At 42.7% G+C, this 22,621-nt stretch overlaps 1 protein-coding gene across 1 annotated transcript; it reads left to right on the top strand.

Moving 5' to 3' along the window:
- The first annotated feature begins 50 nt into the window (after positions 1-50).
- On the top strand, positions 51-20,853 carry LGALSL (galectin like). Its single transcript, XM_084823419.1, has 5 exons — positions 51-199; positions 870-941; positions 1,059-1,147; positions 1,676-1,853; positions 17,347-20,853. Exons 1-5 carry the CDS (start codon positions 167-169, stop codon positions 17,488-17,490), a joined length of 516 nt encoding a protein of 171 aa, XP_084679545.1. The 5' UTR covers positions 51-166; the 3' UTR covers positions 17,491-20,853.
- Positions 20,854-22,621: the final 1,768 nt, after the last annotated feature.

Here is a 22,621-nt window from a genome sequence, read left to right on the forward strand (position 1 = left end):
CTTCCTCCGTCCGCGCGTCCCTCCCTCCCTTCCCCTGCCAGGTCAGCTCCGGCTGCGCCGTGCCCAGCGCTCGGCAGGCACGTCTAAGCCGGGTACTGCCCTCCAGCAGCTCCCCCTCTCCCTCCTCCAGCTGATCAAGGCTTAGTAGCTGCACCGTTTCAGCAAGATGGCGGGATCGGTGGCAGAGCGGGACGCGGTGGTAAGCGGCACATTTCCTAAATACTTGGCGGCGGGGGCGAGGTGGGTAGAGGGGTAAAGGGGCGGGCTTCTCAGGGTGGCTTGTGGGGCTCACGCTGAGATCCCCTCTAACGACGGATCCGAGCTGAAAGAAGGGAGTTCGGGAGCTGAATCTTGAGACCGGAATACCTGTTTGCAGCGGCGGTGGTAGGATCCAGCGCCCAGAAAGCTCATGAAATGCTCCTATTTAGGCCGTCTACGGGGTGGCCGAAAGGGGGGGCCGGGATGGGAAGCGGTCTTGGCGGATGTTGGAACGACACCAGCCCCCTGTGTGCAGTTTGTTATTCCTCCCCATTCCCGGCCTTCAGGTGTCATATTGGGTGTGTGTGGCTGTGCTGCAGCTGGATGATTGTGGGCGTGCAAGAGAGGGAATATGCATGAGAATCTACTCCATCCCAGGGGATAGGCATGAATTGTACCTGAAGCACTTGCCTGGGGAATTACTACGCAACACCCTTTGTTTTGCAAATAGGCTGGAGGAAAAAAATATGGATTCTCTCTTCAAGACTTGAAATGAAATTGGCGCTCTGTTGCTTGGTGGGCCCTCCCTCTTTCTTTCCCCTTGCATGGGTCTGGGGCTGAACACAAAGGGTGCCTTCCCTGTCTCAGTGTGCGTTTGTTTTTGTCCTCAGAAAATAGAGGATGGACATTTAAACAACTCCTTGGGATCCCCGGTGCAAGCAGAAGTGTATTTTCCAAGACTGGTAAAGGATTTTGGCTTCCTCTCTTCTCTGTCTTGTTATAATGAGGCCTGATCTGGCCCAGTCTGCTCCCATTATATAAAAGGCTATTCATTGTGAATCCCTGCAATCCTTTTCCAGATTGTCCCATTCTGTGGACACATTAAAGGAGGAATGAGGCCAGGCAAGAAGGTCTTGGTCATGGGCATCGTCGATCTCAACCCAGAGAGGTAACAAGACTGAGACAGGGCTTGCTTTCCATTGGCAGGGCTCCTCTGTTCCTGCCCGTGTATCCCTTCTTGGCCAAAGAACTGCAAGAAAAGCTGTGTTCCCACAAAAAGAATGTGCCTGCCGAACATCCATCATTTCTGAAGACAGCTATTTTTATCTGCAGTTATAAATATAGAACGCTGGTTTCTCCTTTGACCCATAGAGGCGGGCTTATTTTTACAAGAGGAGATCCTTGTTTCCCAACATTTCTGTTGGGCACAGCAAGAGTTGCTTTATACATGATGTGTGTTCTAAAAGGAGACCATCTCAACATTGGTAGTGGGGGGAAACAATGTGAGAAGTGGCAGTGAGAAAGACAGAGATTAGGATGGCAAGCATGGAAGTGAGTCTCCACATACTGTAATTATTTGCCAGCTTTTGGCAATACCAGTTAAGATGCATTTGTTTGCATAGGCTTAGAAGTGTGCTACATCTTGGATTTGATTGCTTGTTTCAGATGAATGAGCGGTATACTGTTCCCATTACAGTTTTGACATCAGTCTTACGTGTGGAGACTCAGAGGATCCTCCTGCTGACGTAGCTATTGAACTGAAAGCCATATTCTCAGACAGGCAGTTCCTCAGGAATTCTTGCATATCTGGCGAATGGGGAGAAGAACAATCATCTCTTCCTTACTTCCCATTTATTCCAGACCAGCCCTTTAGGGTGAGTACTAAGAGTTCATAAAAGAGCCAGTGCCTGGTTTTTAAAAAAATAATAAAAAAATCACGTGCCTGTTGAAAAGAACATTGAGCTGTAAGAATCTTTGCCCGTTTGAATAACTCAACAGCATGTACTCGAAGCTACTGATTAAAATCTATGTATAGGAATTTAATATGTATGGCATTTATTTGTTGTGATGAAAGATGGTAATATTTAGTGGTTTGGTTTGATTATTTCTGGGTTTGGTTATTACAACCATAAATTTAAAGCACTCTAAAATTATGTTTCCATTTGAAGTGGTTACTATATAATTAATATACTCATTGGTACTATCTCCATGCTTTCTGTTTTATTGAATATAATGTGTCTTAATGTTGTAGTTGGGTGATGTGCTTTCATATGCTCCAGTAGAGATTCTCCCTAGGTGACTGTAAGTCATTATATCCATAATACACTGCAGAATAACAGATAAACAAATGCAGCTACACACACACACACACACACACACACACACACAAAATAATCATCCTGTGTATATTTTGCTCTTACTCTTGTTCTGTTACATGCCACCTCTTGTTTTACTCTACAAGGGGTTGGGTGGGATATAATAAACAAAAATACAGAAAAATATGAAAAGCAATATATAAAATAAAAAATAACATGGTATTTAACACTCTCAATTGTAAATATTGCTTTTCAAGTTTGAGGTGTAGAACCATTAAAAATTCTTGGAGGGGAAGAAGGGGAAAAAAATGTTTTTCTCCTTTTACCACCTCTTCATTCTACCCCCATGCTTCTTCACTCCAATCTAGCTAAGGATATCAGCATACAGAAACAAGTTTCCAAGTTTGGATTTAATTCACTGGATCAAGGCCAGGCATAAATTGGATATACATCTAAATGGGGATCTGATGTCTATGTGTAATGTATTGCTTTAAAATGCATTCAGAAGCCTCTTCAGCTCCAAACCAGTCTTGGGGGCTTGTCTTAGACACAACATAGCAAATAATGCTGCAAGGCATTGGAGCCAAGGGGGAGGGGAGCTTGCGTCCTCGCCCCTTTGGCCTCTAAACTCACCCCTCACAGTGGCATATGCAAGACTGAGGGCTTGGGGAGAGAGAATTAGACTCAGAGGATACTTCTGTGGCAGAGGCTCCAAAACTGTGGTCCATTAGCTTCAATGAGGTGGTCCGCAGAAAGGTTATGCAGCAGTCGATAATTTCTGTATTTGGCCCTGTATTTGATTCGCGCTGCCCGACAATTGAAATCAAGGCTGTTTTGATTAGGCCCAGATTAGATCAGGCCCAGATTATCGAACAGGCTAATAAGGCCCTGGCCAAGGGTTCATGTTTTTCAGAATACAGCACTGATGCAATCTACTAATTTCCACCTGTTAAAGAGGTTCATCTCAGCAGCTGTGATTTTCATAATACACTGGTGGTTTTGATGAGGATGCCAGTGCTGAAGAAAAAGCGTTATTAAAATATGAGTTATGCATGTGCTTCGATTTGTAGAACAACATAAGGTTATTAAGTGGTTGATGGGGAAAAAATGTTGAGAACTGCTGATCAAAGCCCAGTTCCCAGTCATCCTTTAAACTGTGAGGGGATGTTTCCATTGCACTTTAAAGGCTCCTGTGGGCAGGGGAAAAACTGGGCTCAGAAAGTGAGTCTGAGGAGGCCTGTTCTCCGAGGCCTCTGAACTATGAGGGGGCATTCTGCTGTCCTCTGACCCCAAGTGCTCCCCTTTTGGGCCCTTGGCTGAGGGGACAGCCACTTATGTGAGCAGAGAGGAGATTTTCATTGTGACTGTGGCAAGGGGGTAAAGGATTACACCCCTCCCTGCACACCACAGTCCCAGTCCTGATTCACCTGCAACCCCCCCCCCCATGTTAAATGTGATTGCACATTTAATGTAACACAAACTTTGGCCTTAAGTCCCAACTCTGGCGGCCTGTGTGCTGCCCTTTGTTGCCAGGCAGCCAGAGATGTGTAGTCAATGTGCTCATTTCTTGCTGGTTTGGGTCTTTGGGGGAATGGGATGGAGTGCCCAGTGGTCTTTAAAAATGTTCCAAGATTTTTCTCCATATCTTAGGGCCCACAGGGACTGTTTTAATGTGTGTATATATACACAGGGTACCCATTTTGTTAATAGTAGTATACCTTCAGTGATGAAATAGAGTGTAATATAAGGAACTATGCTGAATTCTACGCCTGGTATCCTATACTAGTTAATAGTTTACATTTACTATCTATGGCTAACTTCCTTTGTCTTGAATGGCATTGGGGAAAGTAAATTATGTGAATAGTGTAGCCTAGGATTATGTGATTTCTAGACTGGGGGGACGGACACAATTAGATCTACCTATATGCTAAATGTATTGCTTTGTTCTCCTTACTAATGGATGAGTGCCCAGAGTGCAAGAGACCCAAATTATGGTCATTAACATTTTTGCTTCTTATTAGTATACTTCTTTAAGGAGGAGTATGAGAGATTGCAATTTAAAATGCAGGACAAATGGCAAAGTCAGTTTTTGAGGTCGGATCACTACAGCTGGTTACATCTGTTTACGGGTCACAGGCACAACCTGCATTATTTTTCTTTGATGCTGTAGACTGTATGAACAATGCTGTGCATACCCTGTGCATATCCACCCTGTATTTTTTGTTCTTTGAGATGTTAATCTTGGAGACACTTTTCCAGTATATTGCTTATTGGGTCTAAGGACAGTCCATTTGCACCATTGGACTGTGTAAATTAATTTGGCTTTCAACATAATTGAATTATTTGTTTTGTGGGGTTCCACACCCCTGCCCTGGTAGAATGGATAAGGTGCTGGATTTAGATGTGGGGAAATCAGGAAAAATCTCTGCTCAGGGTCTTTGCAGATTTATTTAGAATCATGGAATAGTAGGGTTGGAAGGGGACTACAAGGCCATTGAGTCCAACCTCCTGCTCAATGCAGGAATCCAAGTCAGAGCATCCCTGACAGGTGGCTGTCCAGCCTCGTCTTGAACGCCTCCAGTGTGGGAGAGCCCACCACCTCCCTAGGTAATTGGTTCTATTGTCGTATTGCTCTGCTTCCTGTAACTTGAGCCCATTATTCTGTGTCCTGCACTCTGGGATGATCGAGAAGAGATCCTGGCCTTCCTCTCTGTGACAGCCTTTCAAGTACTTGAACAGTGCTATCATATTTCTCCCAAGTCTTCTCTTCTCGAGGCTAAACATGCCCAGTTCTTTCAGTCTCTCTTCATAGGGCTTTGTTTCTAGTCCCCTGATCATCTTTGTTGCCCTCCTCTGAACCCTCTCCAGTTTGTCTGCATCCTTCTTAAAGTGTGGTGCCCAGAACTGGACACAGTACTCCAGATGAGGCCTAACCAGTGCTGAGTAGAGGGGAACTACTACTTCCTGGGATTTGGAAGCTATGCTTCTATTAATGCAGCCCAGAATAGCATTTGCCTTTTTTGCAGCTACATCACATTGTTGGCTCATGTTCAGCTTGTGATCAACAACAATTCCAAGATCTTTCTCGCTTGTAGTATTGTTGAGCCACGTATCCCCCATCTTGTAACTGTGCATTTGGTTTCTTTTTCCTAGGTGCAGAACTTGGCATTTATCCCTATTAAATGTCATTCTGTTGTTTTCTGCACAGCGCTCCAGTCTATCCAGATGACTTTGAATTTTGTTTCTGTCTTCCAAAGTATTAGCTATCCCGCCCAATTTTGTGTCATCTGCAAATCTGATCAGCATTCCCTGCACCTCCTTCTCCAAGTCATTAATAAAAATGTTGAAGAGCACTGGGCCCAGGACTGAGCCCTGCGGTACCCCACTCATTAGCTCTCCCCAGTTTGAGAAGGTCCCATTGAGAAGCACTCTTTGAGTCTAATTCTGTAGCCAACTGTGGATCCACCGGATTGTTGTTTCATCTAGCCCACTTTGAGCTAGTTTGCTCATCAGGATATCATGGGGCACTTTGTTGAAAGCTTTGCTGAAGTCGAGGTATATTATGTCCACAGCATTCCCACAGTCCACAAGGGAGGTTACTTGATCAAACAATAAGATCAGATTCGTCTGGCAGGACTTGTTTTTGACAAATCCATGTTAGCTTCGAGTAATCACTGCATTGTTTTCAAGGTGCTTCCAGATGGATTGCTTTATCATTTGCTCCAGAATTTTCCCAGGGATTGATGTCAGACTGACTGGTCTGTAGTTCCCAGGTTCCTCCTTTTTACCCTTTTTGAAGATAGGGACAACATTAGCCCTCCTCCAGTCATCTGGCACTTCCCTCGTCCTCCACCATTTCTTTCCTCTGCCTTTTACTATGCATGTAGCTGAAGAAAGCCTTTTTGTTGTTTTTAGCATCCCTTGCTAACCTCAGCTCATTCTCAGCTTTAGCCTTCCTGACACCATCCCTGCAATTCTGTGCTTCCTGCCTGTACTCTTCCTTTGTTACTTGGCCTTTTTTCCACTTCCTATATATGTCCTTTTTTTGTTTTCAGGTCATCCCTAAGCTTTTTGTGAAGCCACATTGGCTTCTTCTGTTGTCTTCCACCTTTTCTTCTTGTTGGAATGGTTTGTAATTGTGCCTTGAGAATTTCCTTTTTTAAAAGCTCCCACCCATCTTGGACTCCTTTTCTCGTTAGCGTCGCTTGCCATGGGACCTTACTGATCATTGTTCTGAGTTTATTAAAATCAGCTTTCCTAAAATCCAGGGTACGCGTTTGACTACACTCGGCTTTTGCTTCCCTTAGAACCAAGAACTGAAGTACAACATGGCCTCTTTCCCCCAGAGTTCCTGTAACTGCTACTTTATCCACTAAGTCATCTCTGTTGGTTAGGATCAAGTCAAGGATAGCCGATCCTCTAATTCCTTCCTCTACTTTCTGTAGGAGGAAGTTATCTGCCACACAAGTCAGGACTTTCCTGGAGGGGCCATGTTTTGCAGAATTTGTCTCCCAACAAATATCGGGGAAAGTGAAGTCCCCCATTACTACTACATCATGCTTCCCTAAAACATTGGCTATTTGCTTTTCAAACGTTTAATCCTCGTCTTCACCTTGATTGGATGGCCGGTAGTAGACTTCGACCACCAGGTTCCTTTTATTCTTTGCTTCATTTATTTTGATCCAGATGCTCTCGATGGAGCTACCAAGCTCATCCTCCTGTATTTCTGTGCAGTGATATGTATTTCTCACATACAGTGCAACCCCACCTCCCTTTCTTTTCCTCCTGTTCTTTTTGAAGAAGTTATATCCTTCAATTGCTGTATTCCAGTCATGAGAGTCATCCCACCAAGTCTCAGTTATACCTATCAAGTCATAATTTCCCTCCTGTATTAAGAGTTCAAGTTCGTTCTGTTTGTTTCCCATACTCTGGGCATTAGTATATAGACATCGAAGACCATGTGCTTCATAGTCTGGCTTTCTTCCTACATGTGTCTGAAGACTATTATTGGGCGCTATCAGAGCTGTTCTCTCCGTTGCAGTGCATGCGCCTACGTCCATTGTTACACCCAACATTACATCTCCTTTCCCCGTAGGATTCAGTTTAAAGCCCTCCTGATGAAGTACTTCATGCTGTGGTCAAACACATTCTTCCCATCCTTTGTGAGGTGCAACCCGTCACTTGTCAACAGCTCATCTTCCAGGAAGTATAGCCCGTGGTCCCAGAATCCAAATCTCTCTCATCACCACCACCTTCGTAGCCAGTCATTCACCCGGAGTATTTTTCGTTCCCTTTCTATCCCTCTTCTAACTACTGGAAGGATGGAAGAGAAAACTATCTGGGCCCCAAAGTTCTTGAGTTTCCTTCCCAAAGCTTCAAAGTCTGACGTGATTTCTTCGTAGCTCCACTTGGCGGTATCATTTGTTCCCACATGGATGAGAAGAAAGGGATACCTGTCAGTGGGCTTTATGAGTGCAGGTAACCTTTCAGTTCTGTCTCTGATCTGTCCTTCCGGGAGACAACATACCTGGCGAGTCCAGGGGTCTTCGCGACATACTTGGGTCTCAATCCCATGTAGCAAGGAGTCTCCTACTACTACCACTCTTCTCTTCTTCTTATTGTAGGCCTGGGTTTCATCACCTCTGTTTGACCTTCAGCCTCTTGCTCACTCTCATGTAGGTTCCCCTGTGATTCTTCCTCTGCAGGCTGTCCTCCAGTCTCATCCGCAAGTACCTGGAATCGGTTCCACAGCTCCACTGCTTCCACTGGTGCAGAGTGGCGTCGTTCTTCTTCTCCTAACTGTCACCCTTTTCCAAGAAGTATCCTCTACTCCATTTTTCTTCACCTCAGCATTTCCCACTGCCTCATCTTGCTGTTGCTCTTCAAGCTTCTGGTCTTCCCTTTGCTGCTGTAGTTCCCCCATTCTGTCCAAGAACTCTTCGTGTTCTCTTATTCCCCAGAGGGTCGACAGTTGCCGCTCCAGTCTACTGGTGTGGAAGTGTGTGTTACAAGACAAATAAATGAAAAAAAGTTAGTTAAAAAATAAAATAAAATGAAAAAAATGTCCCCCTTGACCTCCCCTGCCGAACTTCCCTGGCCAACTCCTGTTTGCTCCCCGTGTCCGCTTGCTCTGGTCGCTCGCTCTCTGGGAGCTTGCTTGCTTCTGTAGTCCCTGGACCAGCTGGAGCAGCTTGCTCTGCTCTGCTCAGCTGGGAGGCAGGAAACAGACTGAAGCTTCCTGCTCACTCAGCTTCTGGGAGTACTCGGGCCACTCAGGCCACACACACATTTATTTATAATAATGAGCAAGCAGCATACAAAGGAAAACATAAAAATACAATCAAATAGTACAACCACAAGCAACAGTGATCTAAAACACCTCAGACAGTTAAAAATCAACATAAAAATGAACACAGCACTGAACGAGCTGGGGAAGGAAGCTTGTCTGGGAAGGGAATTCTGTAGCTGAATGGGTGCTACAAATGAAAAGCCCCTGTCTCCAGTCACCACTTGTCTTAATTTATTTGGCAGAGTGACATGGCACAGGGCCTCTGAAACCAATCTTAATGTCTAGACAGGATCATGTGGGAGAAGGCAGCCCTTTAGTTACCCTGAACTTGAGCTGTTTAGGGGTCTGTCGTTAAAACCAGCACATTGAATTGTGTTCAGAAATGGACCAGGAGCCAATGGAGCCTCCAAAATTGGCATAGTATGTTCTTTACAACCAGTCCCATTTGTGCTAATGTATGCTGTTTCTGAACAGCCTTCAAAGGCAGCCTCAATGCAATTGTCTAAAGAGAATGTTAGAAGTCCTTATTTTCGCTTGAGAAATGGACTGTTATTGCCCATTGGTTACAGGGATTCAGAATACATCTTCCCAGCAAGTGCATTTGCTGAAGCCAAAGTGCCAAACTGAGTTGCTGGAAAGATGCAGATTTCCCCTTACAGCTGCAACTGTTATGTGAGTTCTGGTTGCACGAGTGCACTTGTCACCCTCCAAACATACTCCACCGGCCATGTATTGTGGCCAGCTAGGTGCTTGACAACTGGTCTTTACAGTTCCAGAAAGGTAGCAAATGTGGAGGGTTGTTGAGCCACCAGCATGTCTGGTGGGCCATGTGAAGGTCACAGGTTGTCCACCAGGGGCGTTGTTAGAGGGAGGCCTACCTGGGAACGGGCCCTGGATCTTTTTTGAGCTGTGCCCTGGATCTTTTGAGTTGTCCTATTGCCATTTTTTTTACGTTTTCCCATTGACTTGCATTGGAAAACAAAAATGGCTATAACTTTTTTAGTTTGTACAATAGATACATGACATTTGGAGGCTTGGTGGCCCCCATGAAGCTGATTGAATATGCCACATTTTGGGCAGGTAGGTCCAGTGGCTTTTGTGCTAGCCACAGGTAAAATTTGCTATTTTCAAGAAACCCTGTCAAAGCAAAGAGCTATAATTTTTTTGTGCTTCCGCATATGTGCATGGAATCTGGGGACCTGGCAGTCCCCATAGAGTTGACTGAGCCTACCAAATTTCAGATGGCTACGCCTAGTAGCTTTTGTGCTAGCCACAGGTAAAATTTGCTATTTTCAAGAAACCCTGTCAAAGCAAAGAGCTATAATTTTTTTGTGCTTCCACATATGTGCATGGAATCTGGGGACCTGGCAGTCCCCATAGAGCTGACTGAGCCTACCAAATTTCAGATGGCTCCGCCTAGTGGCTTTTGTGCTAGCCACAGGTAAAATTTGCTATTTTCAAGAAACCCTGTCAAAGCAAAGAGCTATAATTTTTTTGTGCTTCCACATATGTGCATGGAATCTGGGGACCTGGCAGCCCCTATGGAGCGGAGTGAACCTACCAAATTTCAGACAGTTACGTCCAGTGGCTTTTGCGCTAGCCATGCATAAAGTTTCCTTTTCTCAGAGTCTAAAACAAAAAGTAAAAACTGTCAAGTCACCCAGTGGATTAGAGATCCTAATCAGAAGGTGTTTAAGGTGACCATTAGGATGTCACTATCCCTAATCTCTGGTGTAGGGTTGTTGTTGTTTTGAGGTGCAAAAAACCTCTCTCCCCCTACTTTCTTTTCTGCTCTTACATGCCCACTGTTGGGAGCTTGCCTGCAATGAAATTTTGAAGAGGGAGAAGGAAGGGAAGAAAGAGCTTCATGTGAAATACTGGTATTTCACACAGCACCTGATTTTACTGCCCCAAAGTGGAACCTTTGACTTCTGCAGAAGTTTAGTAGCTTCAGTACAGCAAAGGATACAATCAGCCTCCACAAACTTCTTTCTCCCCCTCCACTTTAAATTATCCTAAATAGCTGTAGAACTCAAATTATTCCAAAAGGAGGGTTAGGACTATGTGGCATCGTGATCAAGGAACTGCTAAGGCTTTTAAACAGGTTCTACAGTTTTAAAAATGCTAGAAAAAGTCCTCCACCACCTCACCTCATAAAGTTAATTTAAGTATGTGCAATCCTTGCAAACCCTGCACAGCCTCCTAAATTCCTCTAAAGTACCTCTCTGAAAGGAGCCACTTGGCTTAGGGAATTCTCTCTACCCCGCCCCCGCATTTCCAATCACCATTCTTCTTTTCTTTTTCCTTCCCCTATCCTGTTCTTTCTTTCTCTTCTTTATTCCACCCAAAGCATATCTTGAGGAATTCTTAGAGAGAATTCTCCTCAGCAGGCAAGAGAAGTTCTGAACAGTATTTGACTTTATACAAACAGATAAGGGGGCTGGTTTTTCTCCTTCTCCTCACTCAAGTCTTTGAGAAGAGTGGGTTCACATGGTTGCAGAGAAACAAATCTGGGCCTGTTTTGTTTGTCAGTTGCCATTGTCCAGCAATAGAAAGGGCTGTAGCTCAGTGGTAGAGCATGTGCTTGGCATGCAGAAGGTCCCAGGTTCCCAGAATCTCCAGGCTGGGCTACGAAAGAATCCCGCCTGAAACTTTGGAGAGCTGCTGCTGCCGGTCAGTGTCAGCACAAGTTACTGCACAAGTTACTTTTGCAGGGAGGTTTGCACCTTGATGTTCTGCATGTTTACTCAGAAATAAGTCCTGAGTTGTGAGCATGGTACTGCAAGCTTAATACAGTGCCTACCCAATTCCACCTGATGAATAGACTACCCTTTCAGCTCAGCCCTATGCATGATTTGTCATTTGTGGATTTGGGGTTTTTTTTGCATGAACTCTAGCTTCAGTGATGAGGGAAAGGCACTTAGTACATGCTCAGAGTTTCTCCATAACTTAGCCCTAGTTTTGAAAACAGACTCATTGGCTGAATCCTGGTGAAGTCTTGGCACAAATGAAGTTATGGGGAGGAAGATACAATGAGAGCTTGTGCATAACAAGGAGGAGGTAGAGGGGAGTTGCTCAAAACAAGACATCTGTTTTTATGAAGAGTTGCTGGAGGATGGTAGGATGAGGAGGGATGGTTGCATTGAGGGGAACAGAATTGGTAGGGGGAGAATGTAAGTGCTCAGTGGTGAAAGAAAAACATTCTGCACATGCTCAGAGGCACTCTATATTTAAGAACATAAGAGCCATGCTGCATCAGACCAAGGACCATCTAGTCCAGCATTCTGTTCACACAGTGGCCAACCAGATGCCCACAGGAAACCCACAAGCAGGACATGACTGCAATAGCACCTTCCCACTTATGTTCCCCTGCTGCTGCCACTGGTGAAATGTAAATAAATTCTAGTAATTCTAAATTGGAATGCATGTATATCCTTCAGAAACGTTGCAGGTTTCTTACCTGGGGGACTCCTCTAATGACCTGTGCATTTTCATACAAATTTACCCAAAAACTATCAGGGAAAGGGTGAATGGAAGGGAAAGCAAATAACTCCTTCCCCCAAATTGGAGAACTCCCCTTCCACATGAACTGCTGCACTTATCCTTCTGAAACTTTGCTGGTTTCTTACTTAGGGACAACTGTAGGCTGTCTGTAATTTTCAGAACAATAGTCCACAAGGAACAAAGGGAGATAAGTATGTCCTATTTTGGAGACCTCAAAATGTCAAGGCCACCCTTGCACAAAAACCCTTGTGGCTAGCATTTTGAAATTTGGCAGACATCTTCTCCTCTGATGGGGCAGTGAATCCTGAATTTTTTATCCAATTCTTCCAAGGAATTAAAATGTTATTGGCAGTTCCCTTTAAAAGAAAATCAAAATATAAACCCTGCACTTATTTTTCTGACATTGGGCAGGTGTAATCCCCTTCTAGGGGGCTACTATGTCTGAAATTATCATCCAGTTCTGACCAAGAGAAAAAAGTTAGTTTATTTCTAATTTCCTGTGCTAATCAACAGGAAGCATAAAGACTCATTTTTCCAAACCTTGACTCAGGTTTGGTGCTGAGCTGAAGTGGTCCGACTACAAATTGGCCAGAGCAGAAGCGGGATGTTTTCCAAAATACTGAATCAAGGTCTGAGTTGAAGTGGGGTGGGAGAGTCGGTGCACACTCCTTATGTATCTATGTAATCTATACACACCTGCATGCACACTGCATGCATGCGCGCACGCACGCACACGCACACACACACACTGTATGCAAATTTGCATTATGGGTCTGTGCCCTGGATCTTTTAAGAACCTAGCAACGCCCCTGTTGTCCACCAAGTGCCTGTGATATGGCTTCCGACAAGTGATATACCCTTCACACCATTTTGTGATGTTTAAATGTTCTGCCGTTTAATTTGCCTTTCCCCTCCTTTAAAGTTAGTGTATTTCCGGACAAACATTCTGCAGTTGTTTTTCACACACACATCCACACGCTTGTTTGTTTTTAAATAACCTGACTATCTCCCTGCAACAAGGGCTACTCATGTCCCCTTTCGTATTATCATAATAGTGATTAAAACATCTCCTCAACAGTTAAGGGCCTCTTTTAATTAGGTTCAGAACATCCTCAGTGAAAAAGGAAACCATTCCCCATATTGGAGGGCTCATAGCCATCTCAGTGGAATAGATAGCAGGTAAATGTAGGAATACAGAGAAGGGGAACTTCAGGCAACAAGAAGAAGATTATGGTTATCATTCTGGACATTGTTTTAGCTTCCTGTTTAGATGGAATCTTTTGTAGGCACCTTGAGAGGGACAAGGTTGAGAGGGATTTAAGAGCTGGGCAGCTCTGAAGATTGTAAACTGTGTCATCCCTTTAGTGACAGAAGTTTGTTATGAACTAGTCCTTTGCAGACAGTGAGGACAAGGTACGAACACCATTTATTGGTGCTTAGAGCTTTATAAAACGGTAACAATCCAACCAAAGTTAAGCATGTTCAGTCTGTGTAACATGGTAGTTCAAATGTGATTTGAACATTTTAATCACCACCCAAACTAGCAGGGTTTAAAAGTGTTTAACTTTGACTGGATTACGTCCTTAAACATTGAATGGCATTTTTCTGTTGTTTTCCACCCAACCTCATTCTGAACAATTCAAATTAGAGGTGTTTGGCTTCTTCTTAGCCCCATTCCACCCAATATTCCTCTCATACACCTAGGCTATTTTTCTTATAGCATGGAAGTCTTTTTAATGCCAAAGGGGCTGTGGCAATAGTTTAGGAATATCTGGGCCTGGTTCCTTTGGCCCTAGCTGATGCTTCCATAACAACTAGTAACTACCATATTACTATGCTGGATAAAGTATATATAGCAGGCCTAAAGACTTACTCCTTTACACAAAATATGTCAGTATGTCTTCCTGTATCATTGGTGTAATGTCATAATTTTTAATGGTGCACTAATAAGCATTCATCCCAAGCACTGAAGGCTGATTCACAAACATGGATAATCTGTTTTGGTAACAATCCAGTGAGTTACAGCTGAGTATGTGATCGCTTTTATTGAAAAGTACTGAATTTGAGCTGATGTGAGGGCTACAACATGCGTTGTTGTCATACATGCGTATCACTGCTTGATATTGTTGCTATCAAGTGATCAACATGTGTGTGTGAACTTGGCCTTGTTGGCATAGCATGGGCTAGGATTGTTCCTGTTGCTCCTTTGAAGTTGCACAAATATAAGATCTTGAGGCTCAAGGTGTTATACTTACACCCACAAGTGTCATTCAAGAATGCCTGGAGTTTACTGGCAGCCACCCACTCAAGCGTCTTACCCAGGAAGGGGATGTTGGCTAGTGGCCTGTCGTTGTTAACATCATCCAAGTCGATTAGGCTTTTTCAGGAGAGGCCTAATTACCACCTTCTTTAAAGAGGCCAGCACCACTCCCTCTCCCAAGGAGGAATTTACAACCTCCTGAACCCAGTCAGACATCCCCTCTCTATTAGATGTAATCAGCTGGGAAGGACAAGGGTCAAGCCCATAGTTGATCAACCGGACTTGGCCAAGTATCTTGTCAGCATCGTTGGTCCACAACAACTGGAATTTATCCAATAAAACTGAGCTGGACGGTGCTCTGGGCACCTCTGCTAATGGAACTGCATTAACTGTGCTGTCCAAGTTGTGACAGATTTGAGCAACTTTATCTTCAAAATGTCACAGCGTGCTACCGAGGGTTCCACCGTCTCTCTCCCTGGCCCAGAATGTAACAGGCCGCGAACCACTCGGAAAAGCTCCGCTGGACGACACTGAGAAGATGCAATGCTGGTGGAAAAGAACTGCCTCTTTGCCACCCTCGCCGCCACAGAGTAGGCTCGATAGTGGGCTCTTACCTGTGTTCGGTCAGACTCAGCACGAGTTTTCCTCCACCTGCGTTCTAGCCGTCTCCCCTCTTGCTTCATTGCCCTCAGCTCAGGTGTATACCAAGGAGCTGGCTGGGCTCTGCTCAGAGGGAGAGGGCGCTTGGGCGCGATCGTGTCAACCGCCCGAGTCATCTCTGCATTCCACAGAGCGACCTGGGCTTCGACAGGAGCACCAGCCATACCAGCAGGAAAATCCCCCAGAGCCCTCTGGAATCCATCGGAACCCATTAGCCTCCAGGGGCGGACCATTTTAATACATCCCCCATCCTTGCAGAGGGGAAAGGCCACTGAAAATCTACACCTCAATAGGAATAAGCATGCTTGAGGACTGGGCACTAAGTTAAACTATGGAATTCGCTACCACAAAATGTGGTGATGGCCACTAACTTGGATGGCTTTAAAAGGGGATGAGACAGATTCATGGAGGATCAGGCTATCAGTGGCTGCTCATCCTGATGGCTGTATGCTACTTCCAGCATCAGAGGCAATTTGCCTCTGTATGCCAGTTCATAGGGAACATGAACAGGAGAGGACTGTTGCCCTCATGTCTTGCTTGTGGGCTTCCCACAGGCACCTGGCTGGCCACTGTGCAAACAGAATTCTGAACTAGCTGGACCCTTGGTCTGATCCAGGAGGCCTCTTCTTGTGTGCTTAAGATATGTGCAGTATGAGTCGATGTGCTGTGTTCAGTGGGATTTACTTCCATCTAAGTGTACATAGGATTGCAGCCTTAAGTACATTAGAAAATGCAATCCTTTTAAAATAAATGTGCTTAGAAGGAGATGGGCTCCAGTATACTTTAACTGAAGCAATTTAGATATTTTACTAAGTATCTAAATTTTAAAATGAATAGAGTTGGCTCTGGGTCTCTGGGGTACAGTGGGCAAGGATCTTAACTAGGGTGATAAAAAAGAGAGAGAGGGGAGGGAGTGTTCTGTGCATCTATGAAGTACAGAATTATGGAATTCTTATTCTACCAGTGTTGATTTAGCTTACTCTAGACCAGTAAACCATGTGGCAATCCCTGCTAGTCTAAACAGCAGACTAGGGGGTTAGCATGTTTTGCATAGGTAACACAGTGTCAAAATTTCCAGACAATGTGGTGTCTCTTTTTTGTGGATGCTGCTTTCCACCCTAAACTGGAAGCTGGGGTGCATGCGTCAGAGGAAGGAGATAGCAGATGGATAAATGTGGATTTGGGCTTGGAGCATCGGGTTCGTTTTATTTATTCATTTATTAGTCGTAATTCACTCTTCCTACAAATTGTTCAGAGCATCTTCCATATGAGGCAGCTTCCCATCTAGGCCAGAGCTGCTTAGTTTCAGCAGTAGAACTGGGCTGTATGCCTTCAGAGCATTTTCTAGATCATTTCCTCCTCAGCCATAGGGCTCCTGGGCAGCCATTATTGACTTAAGGTGTTTCAGTCTCATCTCCTTGTCTGTAACATGGGGACAATAACAGTCTAACTCACAGAACTGTTGTGAAGATAAATGATATGTGGGCTGTGCACACTGACGTTGCTTTAGGAGTTGTTTTTAATAATAATGTACATGTGGTACATGGCCTCAGAGTTATGAAGCAATTCCAGATTTACAGCTGTACAGAGACTGATTTGCATTATTTGTATGTCATTGCTTGCAGTGGCATCATGTCCTGGGATTTTTGTGAGCTGCCTATTCAGCAGGGTGATGCTTCTAGATTTGCAATGCTTAATCGACTCTTGCTTTTATATATTATGTATTAATAATTTATATTGCACTTTTAATGTGCAAATCATGTTAGAGTAACCATTCAATCTAGTCATTTAGTACATTGACATAATAGTTTCATTAAACTATGCTTATTCTCCTGCTGCAGATGTGGGGTTGATACTGAATGGCTTGATCAATGACACCCAGTGATTGTGTAAGCTGGATTTGTTTTCTCAGATTCCTCAAGTCTTGCAGATCAAAGTATAACATATTACAGTAGGTGTGCTCCATAACTGTGTAATTATATGATTAGATTTTACAAGATCATGGTAAGTCTGTAACAGAGCAATCCTATACAAGTGTACTCAGAAGTAAGGCCCATTGAAATCAATATGACTTATGCCCAGGTAAATGTGTATAGGATTGCACTATAAAGCTACAGTTGTATAAACAGTTACCTGGGAGTAATTCCTATTGATCTCAGTGGGCCTTATTTCTGAGTAGACTTGTATAGGATTGCTCTGTGAGTGATGCAACCCAAACCCCACAGATGCTCAGGGCAATATAACATGGACAACAGTTCCTGTATTAATGATATTTAAGATCTATAAAAAGTTGCTTCCAGTTAAAATTGTGATCCTGGTTCATAATTTATTTCTTACAGGTTGAAATACTTTGTGAGCACCCTCGTTTTAGAATATTTGTGGATGGACACCAGCTTTTTGATTTTTACCATCGTGTTGAGAAGTTGTCAGCCATTGATACGATAAAGATAAATGGAGATCTCCAACTTACTAAACTTGGTTGACATTATTATTATTATTAAAAGAAAAACAGAAAAAGATAAAAACCAAAATTTTAGATTCCAAATTGGCTCAGATGCCACCAGCATCTGTCTGAAGGAGTAGTGACAACTATACTTGAACACCTCCCTACTAGACAGCCATCACAGTTTCATTCCTCTAAGCAGTAAAGAACATGTTGATGAACTGCAGTACTGTTTATCCTAATGAAGAAAGCAATTGATGATGAATAGATATTGAGCCCTTCTCCTTCCTTTGGAACTAAAAAGCCTACCCCTGCTGGATAATCAAATTGTAAAGGATCCTGAAAGAGTTACTTCATTTGCTGTCTAAACTGCATAAGCTATTCATCTTCTCAACAAAGGGCAATTTTTGAAACCAAGTGCTAAATCTACAACTAAACAACAGCAAGGAAAAAGTTTTATTTTGCAAAAAATAAATAAATAGAAATTGCTCCCGCACTTAAGTGGATTAGTGTAAGTATAACAGAGATCACATGAGAGGGCCAAATTTTGAAGTCATTATTCAGTGCCTATGCTGGTCTCGTTAAAACCAATGGCAAAGTCCCATGGACTTTAAAGGTGCATGCTCAGCTAGACAATGGGTGCAGTCCAGCACACTGCTCAGCACACACATCCCATTGAATCAAGGGGACTGGAGCGTGCTTAATTGTGCACTGGTTGGTGGCCAATTACTATTGTTTTTACCGTGTTGAGTTGGTTGCCAACGAAAAGGAAGAAACTGAGTAATAGCTTCTGAATTTGGCCTGCATATTTTAGTCAGGGTACGAGCATAGAATGTGGGTCATTAAATGTTTTGCACAATGTAATATTAATACAATTTTTTAAAGTTTTCTTCTACTTTATTTATTGATACTCATTGTGTTAATGTGTTAACAGTAAAACTGAACAATATTACTGAGACTGAAGAGCAGCAAAGTATAAACCTTCTGAATGTACAAGTGTTATTTTGGTAAACATTAACATATCATTTTGGAAATACGTTTTCTTTGTCTTCAGGCAGTTGGTGGAACTCTTATGGTGCCCTCACAATTCACAGAAGCATGGTCTGTTCATGTCTTCACCAGAAACTGCTTTCAGTATGTTGTAATTCTCCTGTAAATGGTAGATAGAACTATAAGATGTTTGGGGTGACATCCCCACCCCTCCCACCAGTAAATAGGATTTTCTAGGTTTATTGATGCTTATAGGCTGCAATCTGATACCCACTTAGCTGGGAGTAAGCCCCATTGAACTCAGTGGGACTTACTTTGGAGTAGACACATATAAGATTGCACTATTAGAGCTGGGGAATACAATAGTATTTTTGCAGACTGCTAGCTCTTTGCGGCTACTGTCCTTCTTGGGGGAGACAGTGACATTCTCAACTCATCCAAGGACAAAAATTTGGCCTTTATAATTGGCCCAATTAATATTGTGGGAAAATCAGATACCCTGACATGAATAATAGCTTTTAGTGATAGGCATAATTGCATTATCACTGTAATTACACTGCACAATGGATGGTCACAGTGACAATTCATAGATCCTTTAGGAATCAATCCAACTTGCACCCTTGGACAGTGTTTCACAGTGGGCTGTAAAGGACTTATTTAGGTGTTATAGTCTGCGGAATAAACGTGTATTTGCATTATTTTTAAAACTTGTATTATAGTGACTTTTAAACACATTTATTATGGAGACATTTTGTAGTATAACATTTTTAAAGGCAAAAAGCAACAAAAATAACTTATGCTTGAATCATAAAGGAGGTCTGTTTCAATCAATCAATCAATCAATGATTGCAGGAACCTTCTTGTTTAAGATTAGATTTTTCAAATTGTCCACTCCCCAAACTTCAGCTAGAAGTTCTAGGTTTGATTGATCAGTCAGTTTACATCTAATTCATCTAGTGAAGTGGTGGGATCCATTTTTCTTTCATTATGGAACTTGGGAAAACAGGGCCCTTTGTGTGGTCGTTAGAGGTTTCTCCTAGTCAGTCAGTGCGTATTCTATATGTTCTGGCCTACAGTAGTCTACAGTGCCATATTTTGAGATTTTGATCTCTCACAGGTGACAGACCTGGTTAATCTGAGGTAAAAAGTCACCACAACTCCCCAAATCTGCCTGATCCATCTACTAAACTTGGTAGCATCACCCTCACCATCCTGTGGCAGTGTGCATCGCAAAGTAGGTGAGGCTTACAAGAAATGACATTGGACAATAAGGAAGAAGTTGCCTGCCTCTGCCTTAAGGAGTATAAAAAAGGGATGCAAAAGTTATAGAAAAAAGAGCACCACTAAGTAACTAAAACTGCAATCCTGTACTCATTTACCTGGGAGTAAGTGCTATTGAACTCAGTGGGGCTTACTTCTGAGTAGACATGCATAGTATTGCACTGTAAAACTGCAATCCTATACCCACTTACCCCATAGTAAACTTAGTTGAAGCCAGTGGGACTTATTTCTGAGTAGAAATGTATAGCATTGTGCTGTAAGGCTGCAATCCTATGGACATTACTTGGGACCAAGTCCTGTTGTATTCAGTATTACCTACTTTCAAGTAACCTTGGATAGAATCAGGATATTACAAGTTCCAATCCTAAACTTCTTCTTGGGAGTAGAACTTACTGAAATAAATTGGGAGTTATTTCTGAGTAAATGTGGCTGCTATCATGCAGCATGTATGAAAGCCACAATATTTACTGAATATTGAATGTATTTTTTCAGTATTCAGGAAATATTGTGTTGATATCAAAAAAATACCACTTCTGAATTAGTATAAGAATATGCAGCGTGTAACTATGTTTTTTTTAATTGTCTGCATACACTTACTTAGAAGAGCTTTCCCCAACCTGGTGCCCTCCAGATGTTTTGGACTTCAACTCCCACCAGCATGGCCAATGGTCCACAATGCTGGAATTGTAGTCTGAAACATCTGGAAGACACCAGGTTGGGGAAGGCTGTCTTAAGAGTAATTTATAAGCTGTATATCTCTTTAACTGAATACTATATATTGTGACTATAAACAATATGAACAGCCCATTCCTTATGGAGTTTATAGATTATACACACTTTGTAAACTGTAACAATTTGGGGGCAACTGAGCCAGGATGCTTAAGGCTGCATGAATGTGTGTCTAGACTTTTAAGCATGCAAGTATTCACCTTGAAATCAATTGTCAGATTAAACACCTGACTGAGTCTCACTTGCACTATGAAGATGAACAGAGCCGGCACAAAACTAACCCCCAGATCTTTTCATGCTCTTTTCCTTTCTTACTGTGGGCATGCTTTGATTTCTGCCTCTGTTAGATAGTCTGTGTATGTTATTTGTCCCTCAGCAGTCCTCAGACATAAAGATAATTAATGCCCCCAGAGACTTTGCAAGATCATTCTGCTACAGTACTGTTTCAAATGTCTATGAGAATTAATGAGATTGAGGCATATCGAAATTTTAAGCTGGAACATTAACCTTACCTTTGAACATGTCCCTGATTCCCCCCCCTCCCAAAATTTATATCAGAACCTAAATGGTTATTTTCAGGTGCTAATCTCTCCCCTCCACACACCCCTTGCAATTGCTTCTCTGAGTGGCTTTGTATGAATATTGTACTGTTTGTACTGCAGTTAGATTCTCTGTAGGTTTTTATCAGGATGAATTCACATGATGTATAAATTGTTGAACCAGCTATCATTTTTTAGCATCTTAAGAAATCCAACAATATTTCTATACAATACAAAAAAAGAATATTCTTGAAAATAATAAAACAAACATGGAGGAAAATAAAGTTTTATATAGAACAATTGGATTATTTTTTTCCATCTGACATACATAAACAGGCAGGGAGACTACTGAAATTTTTAGTGGAGTTTAATCTTTAATCTTTAATCTTTTGTTTATTTTAGAAAAACCACATATTTTGATGAGGTGAGTACTTGTAAAAAAGTCTTGGTTGTTCTTCCATGCCCATGAAAATGTCTGATGGAAAAATACATTTTAAATTGTTTGTCACTATAGAGTTTCAAACTACAATAGGACAGTTCAGAACAGAAGAAGAGAGAGATAGAGGAGATATAATAAAGAACATAATTCTCTGTTTTAGCCTGCAATCCTAAACACATTTTCTGGCAGGGGTCAAGCACTATTTTCTGGTGGGGGTCAAGCACCACTGTCGAACTTGCTTCTAAATAAACATGCATAGCATTGTGCTGCATGATTAATGTGCATGACTAAGAATGCAGTCCTATACACACTTACCAGGAGGTAAGTCTCATTTAATGCAATGCAACTTATTTTTGAGTAGACATGCATAGGATTGCACTATTAATCTCCATGTGCTTCGGAACTAACAGTGGCAGAAGGTGAAGAAGATTCAAACTCTACTAAAGCTGTGACAATGGATTAGTTAAAATCCATTAACTAATACTTACTTTAAATCTGAAATCCATTAATTAATACTTACTTTAAAGCCTAAAAATCAAATCTGCTCAAAACATTGGGACTTGTAAACTTGGGGCACAAAGCTATGCATATTTTAAAACAAGAGGAATAGATTCTAGCCTAATTTTCTGGCTATTCCTGCAGTAGGCACTGTTTAATCATTTTTATTGATTGATTTAAATTGGGACTGGCAACTTGTGGCCCTCCAGATGTTTTGGCCTAAAACTCCATCAGCCTTAAGCCAGCATAGGCAGTGGTGAGGGCTGATGGGAGTTGTAGGCCAGAACATCTGGACGGCCACAAGTTGCTCATCCCTGATTTCATCATTAAATATTTTCACAGAAATGACTGAAGAACTCCTGAATTTGTTGACAGTGACCAGTTATTTAACCACAACAAGTTGGGGCCCCGAGGGTGCTAGGTTGCATATGCAGCCCCCGCTTGGGGGTTGTCATGTCATGTGAACCCAGTGAGTGTGGGTTATGGGTGGGTTAAACAACCCTCACATAATCCTAAAACAGACGATGACAGGGTTTGAATGACACAACTAGTTATTCAGGCCATGATGAGCTGTGGCACCCGCAGGTACCATGTTGCATATGCATCCCCCACTCAGGGGTTAAATAACCCATGGTGGTCTGTCATGTTGTGTGAAGAGCCCCACTGTGTTTATTCCAAATTTGCTAAATTGCCTA

The sequence above is a fragment of the Heloderma suspectum genome, chromosome 1, assembly GCF_057233095.1.
Source record: "Heloderma suspectum isolate Gila_16-S chromosome 1, 16-S_ref, whole genome shotgun sequence".
NCBI lineage: Eukaryota > Metazoa > Chordata > Lepidosauria > Squamata > Helodermatidae > Heloderma > Heloderma suspectum.